Genomic DNA, 22,652 nt, shown 5'->3' with positions numbered 1-22,652 from the left:
CGGTTCCCGTGACATGTGAGCTTGTAGTGAGTTCCCACATTTCTTATTCCCGATCTGCGTGTGCGATTTCGATTCCTATGGCATCCAAGTTTGTAGCCAGTTTCCGCGTGTTTATCACACCGCGAAACACAAATCTGTTGCATCCGCAGTCTGCAATATCCTTTTCTGTGACACAGGAGTTTGTAGCAAATTCCCACTTGTTTATCAAAATGTAAAATGTGAATTTGCCGTGTCCACAATCTGCGGTATCAGTTCCCTTGTCGCTGGTTTGTAGCTGGTGCCCCTGTGTTTATCATTAATCTTTTTTATAAAGTTTTGCTATCGCATCTTTAAAAATATTTTCCATGTTTTTCACCATTTATCTTTTCATCTTGGGTGGGCGCCCCCCCCCCCATTACAGGATTTCACGATTTACCAATTTCAGCCGGCAACCTAACGAAAATTCTGCCTCTTGAGATTTTTGGCAGCTCATGGCGTTTAGTCCCGACTGATCAATAGAGGTGTATGTAAAAGGCGGCAGAAGTAAAACAAAACTTTATATCAATGGTAATCTGTGCGTTACTGAAACACCTTATTGTAGGAAAACACATTTCACCATCTCTGCTGCTGCCGCACATGACCACATTTCCCTAAGCTAGTTTCTTTTGCAACAACCTTTCAGCTGCGTGAAAAAAAAAAAAATTATATATATAAGGATTACATGATCATGATGTGTTGCAATTGCACAAAAGAGAATAGAACAATGTCTCAGACTGCGACACCTCATTTATAAAAGTACCTTCAGGACGCCAGAAAGTGTGGCACAACCTTTGGCAAAAACAATACACCAAAAAACCTAGTGACCGAGCGCTTTTAGAAAACCAAAAAGTATACTTCTGGAAACCTACTTAAAAGTATATTCAGAGTTTACTAACTCAGTAGCAATATTTATTTTTTTTAAATGGTGCAACGATATTTAGTTGGAATGTTTTTCACTTTACACGAGTTTAGTGGCACTACCGAAACTGAAATATACCTGCACATAATGCCATTGACCAAGGAACTTCTTTATTACATTGTAATTTTAAGGATAAAAGCAAGCATTATCTTTCAATCTCTCTATTGCAAAGCTTAATGACGTACCTCGGAGGCCGCAGTGTTTGCGTAGTCCTGCGAGTGACGATATTTGAATGCAGCCCATAGATTGGACCCGAGCATTGCATAAACACTTAATTTGGGCTCGCAATAACCAAAAGTTCGAAAAGAATTGTGTGCAACTGCTGCAATGACGACAATGGCTGAACATTAAAAATGTCCGGAACTCTGAGCATGTCCTGTGCTTTGCCCAATCCAGTGCATGACGACGATAAACATTGGTGGCACATAGTCGGCTCCAGATCACGTGGCTGCTTGTTCCAGCTGCGAGTTGATGGGGTGAACGCATTCTTTTATTTTTTATGAAACTACCATTGCAGAGGGATAAAATCTAATGCATATTTTATGGGTTATAAACGTCGGGGATTCATTCTAAGCGGTATTTGTGTGAATTACAAAAAAATGACATTTACAGTTCCTTGTAATGCCGAGTTAGAGCACAGCTCTTAAAGAGGAGGAGAGTATGCCTCTCCTTCCCCTCCCTCTACCCCTCCACCCTCCTCACTTGTGACCCTAGTGACGTCACTCGTAAAGACCTCGTGAAGGCCACATGAAGGTCGTGACCTTCACGAGTGACTTTTGAGACGTCAAGTGTGACGTCATTATGGGAAACGTCCCATAATGTGACGTGCAATTATGCCAAAGGTGACAGCGACCAAGCGGGAAATGGGTGCCTAAGAGCTGCGCTGTATAGGGGTGTCCAAACAGGACACTACAAAACGCACAACTCCGACAAATCGTGAAAATTGAAGCGGGCTTGAAGCGGGCGCATCCGCTTCAATTTTCACGATTTGTCGGAGTCGTGCGTTCTGTAGTGTCCTGTTTGGACACCCCTTAAAAAGGTTGCACCGCCCCTTTAAATATATGCATACCTCAGTGGCTGAACTCGGTGGGTGGCAGCAGTAGAGTTTGCCTATACGCGCAGCGCATCAGTTAAAAGCATGGTAAAGTTGCCATATCAGATATTAGAAGTATAGTGTGTTCTCAATACCGGGCTCGCTTCAAAGTTGGTGGGAAACATCGGCACTTGCCTGTAGGCATCTCAACTTTTAATATCAAAGGTGTATTTTTGTGGTACTCTACATCGTGAAATTTCAAGGCATAGCTCCCTCCCTCATAAAAATTAGACAAACGTCTGCTACACAGTCCACTACGGACAACAATGTAGATGATTGAGGAGTTAATCGGGGGTCATGCTTGGAAAGCCATCTCCCAATAGGCGTAGCAAGCCAACGATGCACTCGATCGAAGGCAGACGGCTACATCGTCTGCTTTCATATATTGATCCACAATTGGTACATTTTTTGCCCAGGGAAATCTGAGTGCCTTACCTTTGACAGAGCCGGGAATGCGAGGCCCAACAGCCCCTGCCAGTGTGACTGGTTGGGGAACATGTCCGCCGAGGAAGATATTGCAACGAGGGCCACTCTGAGGGCCAGGACCCCCGCCCGATCCTGCAGCACGTCGCTGCCCACGGTGCCCCCGTAGGAACCCTCGACAAACCTCTTCGATACATACTCGCCATTCGACTTGTACGTTGCAGATCTGAAAGGACAGTTGGGACGGCGTTATGCCGCCTTACCAAACGTGCCAAAGAGTGTGAAAGCTAGCCGCCAGAGCTTGCAAAATGCATCCGTCATTCTTCCATGCTCTGCAACCGGCCGTATTAGAGTTGCTCAATTGAAAGAGAGTGGCAATATAGATCAATTTCACCACCGAGCGTTCGGCGCACGCGTGATGCTGCCATAGCTTTAGTCTACAGAAGGCACAAGGAAGTACACAAGACGCTTCGTGCTCAGAGCGCACACACCAGCAGCGAGGTTACTGCACGTGCAGAAGACTAAAGTTCCCTCGAAGTATCGTGGCAGCACTGACTGATGAGATCAATCTACTAGTCGGCACAAGCAGACGAGTGGTGAAAATCTCGGGAGGACGTCATTTGCGTTGCCTTTGCTGCTGCAGTAGTCATCGTTGTGGCTCTTTCAAATCGTCGAAGCGATGCTTTAGAACACTTTAGTTTCATGATCATTTTGCAAATTCTAATTTGTGTTTCTACACCAGTGGTTCTCAAATGGGGACTGTCTGCGGACCTTTGAGGTCCCTGGAGGCCATCTTAGGATCCCCGAAGCTCTGGACCGTCAATAAAGTGGAGCAATAAAATACTCTTAATGCGAAAGCATTATAACTGTCCCATGGACCGAACCGGCATTATCAGCTTTTAAAGCTGCACTAAACGGCATCTAAATCCCCGTACCATAAAGTGAAGGCTGCAGTCTCTAGCAGCCACCCCACTGGCTGACACATGGTGTAGTTCTAAGGAACGCTACCCCACATAGAAGCCCTCTCCATGGCGTTGCAGCGGCCCGGCCGCCAGTAAGGAGTGGCCACCCGCAGAGCCCGCCCAGGCAGGCTCCGGAGAGGCTGCATGGCTGAGCTCAGCATGGCAAGCAGCTTGTAGGAATGCGGTGCTTTTGCATACCGACAGATTTTCTTTATTGATGCTAGCTGTCCCACAAAATTAAATGGACGAAACCATGTGAACCAAGCGAGTAGGGTTGATTATCCTCCGTTTCAGAGCTTCAAAGTGGGTTCGCACGAATATAGTTTTCTTCATTTACCCCTTTGTCATTGTAATCGTCCAATACAGTTGCCCCGGTGGATAAGATCCCCATGCCTTTTCCACCTATCAGGAAGGGGACCCGGAAACATTGGTGATGGAGAACCACTGTTCTACACAATAGAAATATTTGCATGCCTAAAAGTCGTCACTCTGCTGCAAATCTTCATGGTGTTATTGCACCCCACAGCACATCCCCAATACTCCCCACCTTGCATTGCGTGCTGCAAATAGCTGACACCAGACACAACCTGCAAAAACCACGGACTCCCACTATCACCACAACCAGGGGTGGAACTCATGAAATGTACTTGGGAGCAGCCACGGGAGCAGCTGAAACAGCTGTTTTGGAGCAGGTTGGGAGCAGCTAAAACTATGTTCTGGAGCAGGCTAGGAGCAGCTCAGATCAGTCTTCGTTGCACTTCAGCTTCTGTCTTTGACGAGAACAAGAACAATTTCAATTGTGCATAGCAGCACAGATAAACATGAGTGGTTAGGAACCTAGCTAGATGGGATAACAGTGTAACGGACGCGAAATCTTGAAACAATGAGAACCAAAAAGCAAGTACCATATGTTTCTGCAGATAGTGTCCTTGATATTTTCTGAGTGGCTTTCAGCTGTTCAAAATGCAAACCAGCACTGCTTATGGCACAACCCACACCTGCTTGACATAGTAATTATATGTCTGAACCACGTGACCTGCGTAAGCAACGGACGTGCAGTTGCGCGGAGGAACAGGGCACCAAATTCCGAGTTTACACTACTGTACAACTCAATATCGAAGCAGCAGATTACGAATAACGAAGTTATCATAATCTAAGCGATAAGCAGGAGCAAGGTTAAAGTACGCCGAGCAGATCTACAGCTCGCGTGAGAGCTGCTGGCCGGCAAGGTTTCGGATCGGACCGCGTTTCAGTTCAATGAAATCACGATTTATCTTGCAGGAATGCCGTTCCAACTTTTAACCATGAAGTACTAAAAAAAATCTTTTGCTAATGTGTTTTTAACAGGCTGACGTCCGGAACCCAGGCCACAGAGCCTCAGGTAATCTGACGCTTAGCAACTCGACCTCACCTCAGCTGACTTGCTTAGCCGCTTATGGTTGAAGAATAACAATCCAGTCGCAGGCGGTGCAGCGCTTAAAATCCGACCCCCGAGTTTTTTCGCGCGCTACCGACTCGGGATACACAGGAAGAATAAACAGAACAAAGAATTGCAAGGACGACCAAGCTAAACGCGCTCATTGTTGCCAATCAAGTCGATAAAAACCGAAACCAAGACAAAATAAAAAATTTTTGGCGCACGTTGAGCGATTTGGAGCATAATGGCGCGAGGTATTGGCTGCGGCGCAGTTTCCACAAAATGGCGCAGACAAATGCGTCTGGCACAAAATAGCGCAAATGGGGCAGCCGTTCCACCCCTGCCACAACCCACAACACCGTGACGGGGGGGAGCGTCATCAGCTCTCAGATACATTTGACATCACGAGCAACCCTGCTCGTTGTTGCCAGTGGAGCGACAGCCGGCGATTTGGAGCTGTACGCATAAACTTCCAAATTCTTTTTCTCGAAATAGGATGATTATTTTGATCAGATATTGTGTAGGCATAATCAGGAGTGGATGTTTTGTGCATGGTGAAAGTTTTATAAAAATCAATGACCATCAATATACTGTTTTACAGCAGCCCACATATCATAATGGGTCTTGAATTTTCCAGGTTTTGTTTCACAGCGAAGCTGTTTATGGCTAGGGTTTCATAGATTTTTCGCGTGCATGACCAAAAACTCTAGCTGCACGCGTATGCCTTCCCTGAATAAAAGATTTTAAGTAAATAACCAAAATAAAGCGTTGACAAACAAGCATGCTAGATGCCATTTGTTTTAGGCTTTTGCTTTAGGACACTTCTTGCTGCAGATGCCGGCACGTGCGGCACCATTCCCTGCATTCTCCTAGATGCTTAAGTAATTTAGCAATAGGTCTATTCAGTAGATTAGTCATCAATATGACTAATCTACTGAATATAAATTCAAGGTCAGCAGGCTCTCAGGTGGATAATAAAGTTTTTTTAAAGATTTGCCGCCGTGCGACTTCCATAGGCCATGTTTACACTCGCACCACCCTCTCTTTGTCGTCATTCCAAGTGCTTGCATGCCTAGTTTCCTTTCCTTCTGCTCTCCCGGGGTGGCGGTCCTGTCGTGCGTGTCTACTTTCTGCCCGATGGCAGTCCCATCCCAAGTGTCTATAGTTTCCTCCAGCTCCTCCGGGCGGGTGTGTCGTGTGCTAAACAGCTTCGCTGGTAATCCACCTTCACAGAGTGAATGAATTTTTTAGCACTCTGACTAGCTTGGAAAACAGAAAATGTCTAAAACCGTATGATGGCAACAATGGTATGCCATTATGAATGGTGACCTTCTCACAGTTTGAAATAAGCATAGAGAGGTTCCTGGGTAGTGCCAGATGAACACAAATAAACACAGAAATATACAACTGCTGGCACCACCCAAGAATATGAACCAACTAGCTAAGCTCCAACAAGGAGAGGTTCCTATTTGTACAATATTCTTGACTTTTCTTTGAGAACTAACTGATACCTTCTGCACACCAGCGAAGTACTAGCACCCCAATGCGAGCCAAAGAACTCACTTATCCAGCTGTTTTTATGCATCAAATGATTCTTTAGACTTAACAAGAGTTGAAATGAATCCCCTGATCCTGTTGATGAGAAACATTAGAAAAGCAATCCGTGTCTAGTGGAAGTGATCCGGTGGGAGAAGCAATCCTGAAAGTGCTACCCAGATTATCCACTACGGTGATGCTACTCTATCATATAGCCACTGCGAGATTTCTCCAGTTTCTATGGCAAATATGCTTAAGAAAAAAAGCTTTATAAAAGCAAAGCTTATGTGAGCCGTTTGGATACAACCAATCAACATGTTCACATCACACGGTACATGGTTTCGTCCTTGCACACCAACTATAGGCCTCCTGCGCTGAAGCTTTGAACGTATTGCGGCGCCCTCCAATGGCGGGTGATAGAGTGTTCGAGTGGTACAAGTCCCGCGCCCCCGCACAAAAACAAACCTGTTCAGGCGGCTATTTACCTCTGCACGCAGCTGTTATTCGTGCGTGCACGTGGTCACTACTCAAAATGTGTCACTCGTAGTCGCCACCGCAAAACGTTATCCCAGGGACCCCAGCTCACCGCAAGCTAGCAATTCTTCCTTTGTTCAAGCACGTCGAAACCGAGAGCAACAAGCACGGCCTCGATGCTTCAAAACGTCGCCATCAATGGTACTTTTGTTTCATCAACTGTCAAGAACAGGGAGGGCTTAACTCCAGAGTAATCTTCTGCAGATTCCCATTGAAACCGTACAAAGTCGAGCAGAGGGAATAATACTAGCCGCCCAGCGCACTCAGTAAGCGAGATAATTGTTTTTCTTGCCCTCCAGGTTAATCTGCTAAGCATGGCCAAACAATCAAGTGGCCGTGGCATGTATCAAAACGTGTGTCATGCGAATTTTATGAAGAGGAACGCGCTATACTGTACTACTAGTAGAGGGATCCGATTGAGCTACTTCTTTTGCATCATGAGATCTGCAGTAAAAGCACTATCTCCAGCGAGACCTTTCATTAGAAAAGACGAGCGTGCAAGCACACAAATGCACTACAGAGAGCAAGAAGCATGTGCTGAAGGCGGAGCTTCTACTGCTGATCTTATGTAGCGTCAAGCTTACAGCACAAATGCATAAGAAAAGCTGCAAGAGCTCGAGAAGCAGCGTGCAGTAGGAATGACCTGCTCTGCCGACAAACGGTCAGTCGCCGCTTGATCGCTAGCGTCTGCTTTTGCGCATCTTTTAGGTTAATCATCAGCTGATCGTGTTGGCTGTACGGAGAGACTGCAGTTTAGGAGTGTTTTGCTTATAAGGCGCATTAACGTATCTCGTAATGCTCATCTAAGGCTCAACATCATAGGAAGTTCGCTGTTTTTGCAAGTGACAGCGCGCCTACACCAACTTTGAGACTTCTTGTACAGCGTAGACTCAGCTTGCAGTAATATGCATCGCTGAGTTTCTTCCCTTTGCGAAGTGTTGAAGAACGAAAGAAGCTTCCCACATTAGATTCCGTGCCATAAAATGATAGCAAGGGGGGAATTCATACCACCGGCTAATGTTTTCACGCAGGTCAAATTTAAATGTGCCAGTTTGTAGCACCCAGTAGCAATAAACAAATGGTAGGGGGCGCTGCAATCCTTTTTTCCGGAGCGCCTCCTGAGCAAAGCAGGAGGGTTATAGAAGCTACAATTTCAGAAACAAAACTGTCTAAATTGAAAAAGTAAAGCAGACTCACACATGGTAATCTGCCTAGGCAATTTCCTGGAAGCTTTAATGTACACCTTTTGTCATAATTGTCCTCACATAGGTATAAAGAATCTGGCACACAGTGTAGTGCCTTGCCTGAGCCCCGCAATACAACGATCCTTTCGTTGAACCCAGATAAAAAACGGCGCGAGATGCCACAAAAATAAAGAAAGTACCTTACTTGTTCGTGTCGAAATACGTCGTTAAATTGCGTTCCGGATACGAGGCGATGGCAACGTCACTGCTGCCGGTGTCCAGAAACAAAGTCAGCTGCGGCAAAGAAGGTGTCGAAGAACATCTCAGGTTCTGAAGGTAGTACGCCACCAACATTCCGCCGGCATTTTCCCTACCTGTTGTGGCGGTGTGCCGACGGCAACGTCGACGATAAAGCCTGCGGCTACGGTTCCCTGGAGCGCATTGCCCTCGACGCCCCTGAACTGCTCGGTGTGAAGGGCAAGGCGGACCGGCCAGCGGACAACATCATCTCCGATCACAGATTTGTGAAGAGCAAGCAGCTGTAGAACAGCAGTGAGGTTGGGCCACCTGACCATCTGACGCCTGATCCAACATTGAGCAAGCCGATGACAGGGGGGAAAGTTTTGCCTGTGGACAGAAAAGTTGACAGAACCAGTTTTTGGAAGGGCGGTATTGCAAATGTTTGCGACACTTCTTTCCAACACGACCACAACAAGGCTGTCGTCTCCAGCCGACATTACCGGGAGTGAAATTTCTTCGGTATAAAAAAGATTCAGAGACTGTAAAGAGAGGTACTCACTATAGAGAGAAAACAACCGCAGTGAGCGATCTTTCATGCATGGCTTTTCAAGAATTGTTGAAGAGAAAGCGATTCAAGCCTAGGGTTATTCACACGTGCAGGTTTCTGACAGGATCAAGTTTATGCGCTGGGCGGTTTGTCCAACAGTTTGTCCGGCGGCGCGGGCGGCTTTCTCCTCTCACTCCTTCAGTCACGAATCCCGAGAGAACAGGGACAGCGAACCGAGCGAACTTTTTAACTTTTCGTTTGTGTTTTCGCTAGTTTTCGCCTCGTTAAAGTGGCGCTACCTGGTGTCAGTTACGCTACAAACTAAAATAATTTTTCCTCTACTTCATGTACCAATAAACCAGACTCATAGATCAGACTGTCTTATTTAGTTTTCATTTTGTTTTAAGATACCAAATATTTAAGCGATTTAAGGTCGAATGCTGTTAGTGCGGGGCAGTCGGGCAGTGGTCAGGTGGTCAGGCACTGGTGATATTTAGTACTATCGTCTATGCTTTTTCTATGCTGTCCGGTTGGTCCGGCTCTGATGCTGTCTAGTGTATCTAGGCTTTTGTGTGATTCAGTTTTCACGGTTTTCATTTCAGTTCTTGTAGAAAGCACGGTTCCGAGCGAAGCGTGTAAGCCAAGTAGGAACTGTTTATTTATGAAATCCGCCGACGTTTGTACAAGACGCCCGACCAACGTATAATTTAACAATGAAAGGGCGGCACGTGTCCGTCGCTGTCTTCCTAGCGCTCTGCGTCACCGCATCTGTGGCAAAGAAGTTCAAAAATGAGGAAAAGCCCGCGTGGGCTAAAAAAGACATACGTGATTACAATGAAGCCGACTTGGAGAGGCTCTACGATCAGTGGGAGGTGAGTACCTCGTTTTCAGAAGTCGGAGCACAGTGTTCTGCCTTGTCAGCGACTAGAGCGAAAACGAAAGTTCCGAGCGCGAGCACCGCTGCGTGCGAGCTCGCGCTCTGCGCGACTGCAACGGCGCGCTTTATGCAGTCACATTAACACGCTAAACAGAAACATTCAGTGCTGTAGAAACACAGCAGCAAAACGGTTGCGGGTTAGCTTGCTACGTTACGGCCCACCTCGTCACTTTCGCAAGCTAGAGATGGGTGTGCTCACAAACGTCCATCTGACAGTTATCTTGTCAGTCATTGCCTGCCCGGAGCTAGATGCGTGGGGGTGAATAGACTAACCGCCAGGGCGAGAAGTCTGAGCGGGTAGTTTTCACTAATGTCGCCCCATGAGCGCTTGTGCAGCCGAGGCGCGATCAAACGAACACAGCTCGCCCGTGTAGCCTTTGCTGTTGGTCCTCGCAAAATCGAGACAAAGTGTAGTAGTCGTACTACTGCACTGACGAAGTCGCCCCTCTACGGGAAACCTCGTATCCAATTTAGGTCACATTAAAGGCCCAAACGTGTAAATAAGCTACTTCCCAAAATCCAAAACGCAACACTGCGCGTTGCATTATGCAGGTTAAGATTGGTAGGGCTGGAGTGCAGTGGATGATGGAAGTAAATCAAAGTGATAGGAATGCAGCAAGAAGGTTCTGGGAGCACATTAAAGGGACACTGACAGGGTATTTATGTTCGTTAAAGTTATTATTTGTACATGACATAAGAGAGCCGCACTACCCAAATCTCAATTGGCGGTTCTAAATTTGTTTTCGTTCCGCCCAAAAACCGCTGATCAAGAACTGGCCGGTTTGAGTCGCGCTCACTCTCTTCTTTGTGGTCTTGTGCCATTTCTATGGTTTAGACACAACCACCAAATATAATCGAAGTAGCGGGTGATCGACAGCACACACTCAATATTAAAAATAGAAAATAAATATGATACCAATTTTTTATAGTTTATAAAATGCTGCAAGTATGCTGATTGAAGAAAAAAAAAAGTTGCACAGCCACCTGACTCCCGGTAACTTTCTCCTCCTCTATATTGGTTTTTCCTCCCCCCTCTAGTTTCAATTTCTTTTCCAAGCAGTTGCGTTTTTTTTTTTTTTTTTACTTGATAAAAAAATATGTGATACTGTAGCAAAAAATTTATTTGGTTGTCTTTTGACACCATAATGAATCATCTGGAAAAAAAATAAAACAAAACTTTTGGAGGTGTCAGTGTCCCTTTAATGCGCAGGAAAGAAAAACGGTAGGGTTCCAGTGTTTATTGACCACACAAGAGGGGATAAGTGTAGAGGGCGAGGACACAAAGGAATTTATTAGACATACAATCGAGGCAACATTCGGAGAATCGGAACCGAATAAGATTGCACAGAGCACGAACAGCAACACGGCACAAGATGAGAGCACTAGTGAGGCGACCACGAGGGAATGGGACAGAGCAGAAAGTCTGTTTATGCCATTTGCTTTTCTTATTGTATAGATATGAATTGCATTCCTACTGGCATTCAATCTTGTATAAAGTTATTTGCAGATGACTGTTCTTTACCATGAAATAATTAACCAATGTGATAGTAATTCTCTTTTCCAAACTGACCTCGACTCTATTTCTATCTAGTAAAATACCGAGAGATGCCTCACCCCCGAAAGATAGCCCACCCCTATTTTTCGCTTTGATATGCCATATCTTTTAAACACCAAAAGATAGCCCACTCTTAGTAATAGCAGTGCTGGGATCAATGATGGCCTCGGTGTAGATGACTCTAGTTCACTATGGCGGGATATAAGCGAACGTTGCTGACTGGGAAGTACAGACATCTTTGATTCGTTGCCCCTCACCACCATAACAACCTTGGAAGGGGCACAACCTAAAAATGGCAATTTTTTAAAACTTTTCTTGATTGTAGACCAAAAGTTAGCCCACTCCATATTTTCAGCGGATTTGCTGTTGATGTTAGGTGTTCTATCTCTCGGGATTTTACGGTAGTGTAATAAATGGTTAATGACTCTTAACATAAGCAAAAGTAAGAGCATGAAAATTTCCCACCTTTCTCAATTCCCCAAATCATGTGTCCAAAATAAAAATGTTATCCCAGTAGTGCATGTCGGCTCATACAAATAACTCGGAGCTCACATAATATAACAAGTTCTCATGGCATACCCAAGTCATCTACGTCATAATTTTTCTCCAGCCCCTTCGTCTTTCAAGCTGATTTCATATCGAACACTCACTTGCCTGAAGCTTGAATACACACCAGCAGTGATGTGATTGCTGCGCCAAGGGGCTAACCCTGCTACATCCTGCTACATTGTGCCCAAATATGGGTAATCTGCGCCAAGCCTGCGCCAAGAAAACAATTTGGTTTTCTTTCAAAACCGAAACTAAACTGAGTACCATAATTGAGCAAGCCGCCGCTTTTCTCGTTTTCTTTAAGTTGAATGACCTATACCAGCCCGCTCGTTCTGTCCTTACCCTGCATCAATCGTCCATCCTGTCTTGCATGGTTTTCCCACCGTCTCGCGTATCGCGCTCTGGTCGTCTCATGGGTCTCGTCTTGCGCCCTTTTTTTCTTTTTTTTTTTTTTTTTATATTTTCAACAGTAGACGCGGGTGTCTGCGGATGCTCCGACGCTAGCATGCCGGGTACCAGCCATGCAGTCATGCTGTGAAACGAAACCACGTTTTTGCGCGGCGGGAGTTACTTTCTGAGCTGAAGCGCACTCTCCTGAAAGTAACGACCATGGGAAAAATATATTTGGTCCCTTCCATTCACCGTGGTCGCGCGACGTCGGGTGTTGCCATCCCCGCGTCGCTGCAGATTTGGCGCTTTCTAAAATGAAGCTAAGTACCGCCGCATGTTCATGAACATTCCTGTTCTTGTTTAAATCATACTTTACTACAAAAATTCCTCTCTAACTGAAAGACTGCTGTGTCGAAGTATTGATTACCTAGGTTTCTCTCGGTGGGCTTTGTTCGGAGAGGGACCACGGTGTGTGAAAAATCTGCCGCAAAAGAAAGTTGTTGAAGAGAAGTGAGCTAAAGCAAAGAAGGGCAATGCCTGCACGCTGAACCCGCACAGAGTGCTTGTTTGTCTCGAGTTCAGTCGTTGCACAAAGCGCTCCAAGAACTTTTTGACCATGACTTGCGATGTCTTGCATCGATATGCTGAGGTTCTTTGTGTGCATGCGTGTGTGTTTGTTTGTTTGTTTGTTTAGCTTGTACTTTGTTTGCCGGCCTGGCAAGTACGCGCCGCTGGACCTTTTTTTTGTCATATTCTCGACAGTTACATTTTGCATACAATTTTGGGAATCGGTTGTCGACGGAGCGTAGTGGCATGGTTTCACATTTCGATCGAACATCCAATGTCTCCGCTCGCGCGACGAGGCATGCGCAACTGCAAGCCTGCCGAAGTTTCCCTCATGTGCATGCAAACTTGATTGCATGACAGAGGCACCAGCCGGGACGCTTGCAATCCATTGTTTTACGTTTGCTTACTTTTGACAAGAATGTGGCACGTCTGGAACCAGCAAAACGGTGGCAAGCAGTGTTTCGGAATTGCTCGGCAATGCCTACAGCACTGTACACTTGTATAGGATGTCTCAGCAGTAAAAACACAAACCGCGAGTTCCGTCGCAACACGTCACATCAGAACACAACACAACAGAAAGTGCCCTTTGTTTGTACAGCACTTAAAAATTAATATTTTTATTTTTTTAAGAATATCTGCTCCAAAAGCCACTTTTGCTGCTCCAAAGGACTGCTTTGGCTGCTCCAAAGGTGCTCCAAAATGGCTTAGGCCAATCACATCACTGCACCAGCGGTACGGGGCCCGGCTCAATGTACAGTCATGTGAATACTAAATAGCTCCACGCGAGGTATTTTCTTTTTCATAAGCGCTTGGCTGGTGGTTTACGTTTGAACTAGCGCTGACTTCGGGACTCGTCTATGTGGAGCAAATGGGGGGGAGCCCATCAGCGGGAACTGCCGTTATCATCTGTGCCTGTGTCGCTGCGGTCTGATTGGAAGGGGGAGAGAATTCTCGAAACGGTAGATGAAAACGGCATTTCGCATTAATGGGCTCTCTCCCTATCTGCTCCAGATGGATGAGTCCTGACGTCAGCACTAGTTTGAATGTAAGCCACCAGTCAAGCGCTCCTCAGAAAAAACGCCCGCTCGTGTGGAGCTATTTAGTATCTGCATGACTGTACATTGGCGCCATAAAATCCTCTCAAAATCTGTCAGCGAGCTTTATTCTCTCTATTTCCGTCTTGCTAATGTTTTATAATAAAATCTGATCTTGAGCTTCCAGAATTACAAATTCAAAGAAAAATTTAACGTCTTTCTCTTCTTCATAAAACTTCCTTTTATAACTCATCATTGCAACATCAACATTATTTCAGAGCCTTCATACCTTTCATCCGGCATTGATCACTGCTATGAAGTTGGCATTCCCTATTGCAGCACAATGTTTTTTTTATTCCTTTCTACCCGAAACCAGCTCAGAGTGGAACCGCCTTCCCCATTTTGTCGTCTCCATTCAAGGTGTCTCATCCTTCAAAATCGCCATAACTGAACACCTCTATTGTCCTACACTTTGTTAATTTATTTAGTTTTTTTGTTGTTTAATTATTGTACTTTTTCTTTATACATCTTCTAACACCTTGTACCCACCCCTCTGTAATGCTCCCTGAACCCTGAGGGTATTGAAATACAGTGCAATCCACTTATAACAATAATTTAAAACCCTTAAATTTTCAATTGTTATAGTTGGTTATCGTCGTATCTGGACTAGAGACTGATTGTTTCTAGTCTAGAAGCTCTAGAAACTGATTGTTTTAAGTCGTACATTGTTATATGTGGTATTGTGATAAGTGAATTGCACTTTAAGCAAATAAATTAAAAAAATAAGAGTGTCTTAAGGAGCAAAAGTATGCAGGGTGAGCTGGTTAGGAAACATAACCTAAACCATGATACTTTTATTTCTCCTTGTCTTAGGGTTAAGATTATGATGTACTCATGAGCAAGGCAAATGCTTAATCGAAGGATTTCCCTAATTTCACCTTGTAAAGAGTGCGGCCATAAGAACTAACACAGTTGGCACGCCTTGCAAGATTCACATTCCAAATGTAAATACCTAAAGTTGGGCATGCGAAAGTTGATTTGAGAGATGTTTTATGTCTATTATTTTGACAGCTCAATTCAGGTGACACGGTAACACTGCAGAGAAGACTAACTGTTTCAATGATTTTTAAATCGACTTGCATAATGCATAAATACACGTGCCCATGTGCTGGAGAACACCCCGCCATTGGACAACTTAACAATCTTTAAAGAAGGAATCTTTTCCCTCTTTGAAGAAGGAATCTTTTCCCTGCTTTTTCACCTGGACATTAAAAAATGAGAGACGTTTGCAAATTTCTGTAATGTGAAATTAGAGTACAGCTCTTGAGGAGGAGGGGTGGAGGGTACAGAGGGGAAGGTATGCCCCTTTACCTCCTCCCTACCCTCTCCTCCTCCCCTCCTCCTTCGATTCAGTTTCCCCGCTAAATGTAGTGGGGAAAATGACGTCACACAACTTGGTGTCACATCAGCTATTAACAAAATCAGTTTCTCCGCTAGATTTAGCTGGAAAATTGACGTCACGTGACCTCAACACCAATTCAATTTCCCGCTAAAACTGAATTTGTCCACTAAATCTAGCGGAGAAACTGAATTTCCCCGCTAAATTTAGCAGGGAATTGAATTGGTGTTGAGGTCACGTGACGTCAGTTTTCCTGCTAAATTCAGCACGGTTACGCCGACGCCTTGAAACACTGAAATGGGTGCGTAAGAGCTGCATTTTAGAACTTTACCGGAGTAAATATCATCCCAAATAATTTTCTGCACTGTTATTCTGAGTGGTGAGCCAAGTATTTCACTGTAATTTTTTGTAAATCTCTCGCAAGTGGCAAAATACCAACAGAGTGGAAGTACGCCAAATTATTCCTCCTCTTAAGGCTGAAGATAGCCAGCTTGTAACAAATTACCGACCAATATTGTTTTTATGTACAACAGAAAAAATACTGGAGCATGTTATATTCTCGCATATCTCTTCACATTTAGAATGAAATGCCTTGCTTAGGCATCAGTAGCAATGTTTTTGCGAGTCCCTATCCACTTCTATTCAGTTTGTAGAAACAACTCATTATTTTTTGGAGGTATTGACGCGGGTAGGTAGATGTGATCTTGGATTTCTCGAAGGCTTTCGATAAGGTTTCACACCTAGAGTTACTAAGAAAACTGAAATTAATCCTTAAAAATTATATGTTAATAAATTTGATTAGTGACTACCTTATCTCTCGTCGCCAGGCTGTTGCTATTGGTGGATCAATTTCCGATCCTATTTCTGTTGACTCCGGGATCTTGCAGGGATCTGTGCTTGGACCATTATTTTTTTTAACATTCATTAACAATATTTTAGATGACATTTCAATTCAGGTGAATCTTTTCGTTGACGATTCTATTATTTGCAGCGAAACCTCTAGCCATGACAACCATCTTCTCATTGACATTTTCCTGGAAAAAAATTAATTCATGGTGCAAAAAAAAATGCCAAATGACTCTTAATGCAAAAAAATCTGTATTTATGAGTATCACGCAGAAAAAAAAGCATTTCACAATTTCCCTATTCTATAGACGGTGTGCCGTTGCAAAAAGTTTGATCTTTCAAATACCTGGGAGTCCTCCTCTCTTCTTATCTGTGATGGAACAACCACACTATATATCTCAACGCGCGTTTCAGGAACTGCTTTCTAAGGCTGTCGCTTGGGCGCTCTAGTCTATCAACAAAGTTGCTTGCTTATAAGTCCTACGAAAGGTAAGACCCATCCTAGAATATGCAGCAGTAGTTTGGGATTGTCACACTCAAGAAAATAATCAATTAGAGAAAATACGTAGAAAGGCTGTTCGGTTTATTTATAACTCTGACAGTTGGTCTGCATCTCCCAGCCAGCTCCTGCAGAATGCCAAACTTTAGTGCCTCGACACTAGACTTCGGAAGGATCAACTTAACTTCTTATACCTAATTGTCAATGACAACCTAAAAATTAACAATAACAAATACATTTCTTTCTTCTAACTACAGGTAACAAGAAGATCACATCATTTGTCAGTTTGAGAGTTTGCTGCTGCAAATAACGCATTTCACCAGTCACTTCTTTTCGTACACTATTCGAGAATGGGATTTGTTGACATTGTCACCAGTGCGTCTCTGTCTTTATTCTTAGCTCAGATTGAATAGAAATTATATTTATATTGTATAGTAAACATGTTCAAGTCCTTTTGTTCGTTTTTTTTTTTTTTAATTACTGTTGCAATTGATTTTGTTTTTTTTTGTTATCTTTCGTTCTGTAGTCAGGGTTCTGCTGGACTTTAGTTTTTCCTCCATAGCTGATGACACAGCACCTTGTCTTTACTTAAAATATTGTATGTATTGCGGAGCACTGCCAGTATATTTTTTTCTTGTGATAGCACTTTCTTATTTGTGCTTTTTGTTTGTCTGTGCCATTCCGGCTAAAGCCTCGACGAGGCGCCCATTGTTAGTGTATAAAGGGCGGTAAAATTTAAAAAAAATGGAGCAAAAACGGCGGTTGTGCATTTCCTAAGCCCTATACCAGCCGTTCGTCGTCTGCACACCGATTTGTGAGCTTGCTCCCCGGTGGTCATTGTTCATACATTTTTTTAATAGTATTCTCGCAATTATCTTGCTGGTCGCGTCTCTGCTATGGTTTTCAGCGTCTTTGCGATAGCAAACCTTTTGAGAGCGAGCTCATAATCCAGTGTGCAGATGACAAACAGGCTGGTACAGGACGTAGAAAATACACAGCCTCCGACTACAGCGCAATGCACTTATAATGATCGGTTTCTAGAGTTTCTACACTAGAAATGATCAGTTTCTAGTCCAGATAGAACGATAATCGGTTATAACGATTGAATTTTTGGTTTTTCTCATAATCGTTGTAAGTTGCATAGTACTTCCAAGTTTGAGCTGTAAAAAAAAAAACAGACGTAAAACTCCTTGCGAGGCTATGCTCGAGTGCCTAATTTCTGGCACGTACGTCTGAAATTCGATTTTTGCAAGGCGTGCCAAGCGTGTTAGTCCTTACAACCGCACCCTGCAAATGATTCCACTGTTTACGAAAATTGCGGTTCATTTCTGCTCGCTCACGTTCCACCCAACGTGCACTTGCGACAGCAGCCAGCCAGAAAGTGCTTGCACCAGGTGCACAAATGCAGCAATGAATGCACTCTATAATGCATTTATGAAATGGTATACCACCAGCATTGCAAATATTCATTGGGGAAACCTAGAGAATGCTTCCGTTTCGCCGCAGCATGCCTAACCTTGACATATACCCTCTTCTAGGAAGATGAGGAACCGCTCGAACCAGATGAACTTCCGGAGCACTTGAGACCCTCACCAAAGATCGACCTGAGCAACCTCGATCCGTCAAACCCGGAGAATATTTTGAAAATGACTAAGAAGGGGAAAATGCTGATGACCTTTGTTTCCGTGACGGGTAAGCTGCCGACAGAGACTTGACCCTTTAACCACCAAGTTATTTTCAAAAAAAATGTACAAACTTTCCCAAATTTTTTTGTTTGCATATATTTTTTCTTATGTCGTTCTGATTTTGCAAATACATTACTTGATTGGTTTCTGACAGGTATTAACACAAAACTTTTATAAGAAAAAGTTATTTTTTATGGAAGCCTTCCCTCAGTGCATGTAAGAGTAATAGAATAACACGTGCCAAAATGCGCTGTATTTATTTGAACATACGCACCATAATGAAAGATCAAGTGCCTAGACGTTTCTCCATACTAGCGCTAAAAAGTTCCGTAAGTTTAGAAGTCCGCTTTCGTGTGGTAGATTTTAAAGCAGGGCTTCACACAAAGCCCTACTTTGCAGTCCTCGCACCATGTCCTCGTTTCTTTGCGTGGCTTCTTTCCCGAGTTGTTTGAATGGGCATGTGTGCACACAACGCATCTCCGTGTCGGCTCCTGCTTTTTTGGAGTTGGCGGGATTTTTCTAGGGAAGTGACGGCCCTTGAGTCTTGTTAGGGCGCAGTCAGATCTGTGGCCTGGCCTTGGTCGTCCTTCACTATCGAGGTAGTGTTGAAGCAGCAACTCTACAAGTCTGACGCGGAAATCCAAATGGTTCAATGTTCCACCTTGCTTCTTGTATAGGCAAAAGGCATTGAAGATGGAAATGTCAAGAAGGTGGCGAAACAGTTTCTTGTAGTAAACCTTTTGCCCTTTACGTAGTGATCGATAGTAAGACATGTTCTGGTCTGAGCGGTCGACGCCACCCATTGTGTTGTTGTAGTCGAGAGCGATTGTAGGCTTTGAAACTTGCTCGTTCTTAGAAATGACAGCATCTTGCATTGTGCTTGAGGGAACCGTGCTTAGAAAGGTTACAAGCTTTTTGTCTCTCCATTGCATAGCGAGACATTTCCCGCTTTGAAAGGCAGCAACCTCCCCTTTGTTCAACTTTATCTTTTTGAACTCGGGCATTTCCTTTCTTCCAGGACAAGCTGTTCCATATACGTCAGTTTTTCGTTTGACGAGCATGTCGGCTAGCTCGGGCGAGTTGTAGTAGTTGTCAATCGTCAAGGTGTACCCCTTGTCGAGAATGGGCTTCATGAGTTCCATTACCACCTTGGTGCCAATCGCTTCTTTGCCATCCACATCTACCGTCCCCTTTCCAGTGTAGAGAATAAAATTGCAGACGTAACCGCTGGAGGATTCGCACAGTAGGAAGAATTTCAGACCAAACCTTGCACGTTTGAGTGGTACATATTGCTTCCACGCCAGTCTTCCTTTGAATAGCAGGAGACTCTCATCAACGGACACATCCTGCTCCGGCGCATAGGTTGCAAGGAAGGCCTTATTCAGCCTTGAAAGCACAGGCCACAGCTTCGGGTTCAGGTGAGTTGCTTCGTCCATAGTCGTCAAGCTGGTAAAGTGAAGGCAGCGCATCAGTGCCTGAAAGCGGTTCCTGCTCATTGCTTTGCTAAACACCGGCGTCACCAAGACTTCTTTTGTTGACCAATACAACTCAACTTGCGGCTTGCCAACGATTCCTTGCAAAATTATTAGCGCAAGGAACACCATCATCTCCTCGCGGTCCACCGGTTTCCACGAAGAACCCCGCGCAGCGAAATGCGGGACCGCGTAGCGATTTGTCTCTGTCACAATGAGGTTGACAAGATCCCAATCAAAGAAAACCTCGAACCAGCCAAGAATGTCTTTTTCGTCAGTGGGTTGCCGCAGAATCCCAGGCACTGCACAAAAGGAAACCTCGGAGGCGCGGGTGGCGGGTTTTCAGTGTTTACGCGTTGCCACACTCGAACACTACCCAGTGCGCCATCTTCTTCGGCACTGTGGTCGTCTAAGTCTGTTTCGTATTCAAAATCTATGTCCGACCCGCTTTCAGACACAAATTCAATGTCTTCATCGTTGCTACTGTTTGAACTGCCGCAAGAGAGAGCCCGTTTCCGAGGGCCGTTACCGGCATCACTCAAGCGTGCTGCCATTTCTGATCACTGTTGCAAGGCTAGATACGCGCCAAAGGCCAAAACACGCTTTATTTGCGCGACCTCTCCTGCCCTCCAGTGTTGAAAATTGAAACTAAAGCCGATCGACGAACCTGTCTCGCGTTTGGCAGTAAAACCAAACCATTATTTTGACTGGACGAGTGTGACTCGTCATCGGCAATATCGGTACAACCTTTCATGACGAGTACAGCTCGGGCCGGGTGGTTAGAGGGTTAATGGGTCCCTCTCAAGTCTCGTATCGCTTGTTACAGGATTAAACATTCTGTACAGTAGTGGAACAACCAAAACTACGGATGATACAAGTCTAAAACCAGATACAGTGTGACCGCATATAACGTATGTCGCGGGAGTCGCAAAAATCTGCACTGTACACAAACTCATCTCTGTTATGTCACAGCGCGGTGGTTTCGCGTCGGACGCGCTTCCGGTCCGGGGCTGTGGGCAGAAGTGCCCATCTGAGACGTGTATTCCTGCGTTGTTTTGAAAGGAACCTGACAAAAACCTGCCTTCTTGTCAAAATGCTGCGACTGGGGCTGTACCAAAAGGGTCGAGAAAGGTTTGAAGGTCAGTTTGCATGCGCTCAATTCGTCCGAGAACGTGGATATATGCCATGAAAAGGGAAAACCAGACGTTGTCGGACCACGATTGCTTGGGCGGGAAGTATTTTGGGTTGATTTCGCAAATACTTCTGGCCATCAGATTTATTTATTTTGTTCCAAAATAAATGCCGGAAAACCGTCAAGTTGTACGGACCACCTGCAAACTACGTTCAGTGCGTCTTCAAGTTCAAACGGTCGCCTGATCGTTCGAACTGTCGTCTGCTCTTTCAAACGTTTCTGCTTGTCGTCTGCTCTTTTAGAAAACACCGGCCCGTAGACCAAACGTGGGCCCGGTACTTGCGATAAAAAGTAGGTGCAGGCCTCAAAAGACTTAATTTTGAGGGTTGGTAAGCAGGCTGGACGTAAAGAGTAGATACAAGGTTATGTTGATCATTGTTACCAGTTGCCATCACCGACTTGTTATGCCTGATTCACTTGGTCCGATTTTTCTTGCGATTTTCAATATCGACGTCGACCATCTCAGCTACGGTTCACGCTTTTTCAGTCCGAGCAACGTCGCTACTGAAAGTTGCGAGCGAAATCCCATCTTCTGAATCAGGCTTTAGTTTACATTCTGCGGCGTCCACGCGGAATGAATCGCCGCATGTCAGGTTATTCACGCGAAGTTTTGCAGTGTAACGAGCCTCGTTAATTTCACTGAGGCCGCTCAAGTGGTCAGACATCGTTAGGAGGACGTAGAATCAACAATTCGAACGCGAAAAAGAGCGCGGGGACTCACATTGGACGCCGACAACATCCCATTCCAATGGTTTGTTTATGAGCGACGGCGAGCTTCGTGCCCACACCCCCATCGCGCATGCGCGGCGCTGGTGGCGTCCGCTGGGGGCGCTCCGGGCGCTCCGGTTTGTTTGTAAACGTGAGTTGGTGTATAAGCGGTACCACGCTATAACCAAAACATAAAGTTTTTCAGGCCAAAATACATGCCATGAGGCAACTTACTTTTGTAAAAGAATTTATTTTATGTTAGATGAAAAATAAAGCTTAGTTTGAGGAAACTCTTTATTTCACCAGACTAGTACACTTCTCTCTCAAGTGTGTCACACATTTTGAAAGAAATGAGCGACTTTTGCCTGGCGCAACCTTTTAACAGCGTCGCGGGTCGCGGACGGACGTTGCGAGCATTCAAGATTGCTAACCCTAATCACTTTTCTCCGGTGATGAAAATCGCATGAAAATTCGCATCCTTTATACGGTACGCGCCAGTAATACCTTCAACTTTAGCACTGGCATGAAATGCTCCAAATAAGAAATCCGGGCGATGTTCGAAAACACAAATGCTTGGAAAGCACCACTGTAGTCGAAGTAAACAAACACAACGACACGGGCGTTTCTGCCGTCTTGAGAGTGCCGCCACGACATCGCTGCACGATTAGATGGATCTTCCCTTCTAGTACGTGCTGGGTTATCATAGTGACACACAACAAAAAATCACAGTCAAGGATAGCGCTTTTACGCGCAACGATGAGCTTCCACCACGCCGTCTACGTTGACGATCACAACCGACGCCATGTTTGCGGATAGAAGCCGGCCCGTGACCTGCATGCAGTGTTGCCGCATCGGCACTTCGGCTTTTCCCGCGTCGAGCGGCGAACATTCCCTTTTTGTCCCGCAACACCATTTTAGTGGCAGAAGTCGTTTTTAAGATACACAT

At 44.9% G+C, this 22,652-nt stretch overlaps 2 protein-coding genes across 3 annotated transcripts in view; one reads left to right on the top strand and one right to left on the bottom strand.

Moving 5' to 3' along the window:
• The window catches only part of LOC8032401 (beta-secretase 2), a 49,116-nt gene extending 39,976 nt beyond the window's left edge, over positions 1–9,140 (bottom strand). Inside the window, exons 1-4 of one of the 2 annotated variants that reach the window (XM_029979659.4) lie at positions 8,886–9,140; positions 8,461–8,713; positions 8,292–8,380; positions 2,466–2,679 (exon numbers count right to left, since the gene is read on the bottom strand). In XM_029979659.4, coding sequence (XP_029835519.2) covers positions 2,466–2,679; positions 8,292–8,380; positions 8,461–8,661 — 504 coding nt within the window. In that variant the 5' untranslated portion in view covers positions 8,662–8,713; positions 8,886–9,140. The remainder of the gene's footprint in view (positions 1–2,465; positions 2,680–8,291; positions 8,381–8,460; positions 8,714–8,885) is intronic. The other variant, XM_040498696.2, reaches the window with a different exon arrangement.
• Positions 9,141–9,230: 90 nt separating this feature from the next.
• The window catches only part of LOC8032400 (LDLR chaperone boca), a 40,332-nt gene continuing 26,910 nt past the window's right edge, over positions 9,231–22,652 (top strand). Inside the window, exons 1-2 of the mRNA XM_029979658.4 lie at positions 9,231–9,745; positions 18,188–18,341. Of these exons, the coding sequence (XP_029835518.2) occupies positions 9,587–9,745; positions 18,188–18,341 (313 nt within the window). The 5' untranslated portion in view covers positions 9,231–9,586. The remainder of the gene's footprint in view (positions 9,746–18,187; positions 18,342–22,652) is intronic.

Source organism: Ixodes scapularis, unplaced genomic scaffold, assembly GCF_016920785.2.
Source record: "Ixodes scapularis isolate PalLabHiFi unplaced genomic scaffold, ASM1692078v2 PGA_scaffold0__279_contigs__length_252992795, whole genome shotgun sequence".
Taxonomy (NCBI): Eukaryota; Metazoa; Arthropoda; class Arachnida; order Ixodida; family Ixodidae; genus Ixodes; species Ixodes scapularis.
This window is presented reverse-complemented; position numbering and strand designations above follow the sequence as displayed.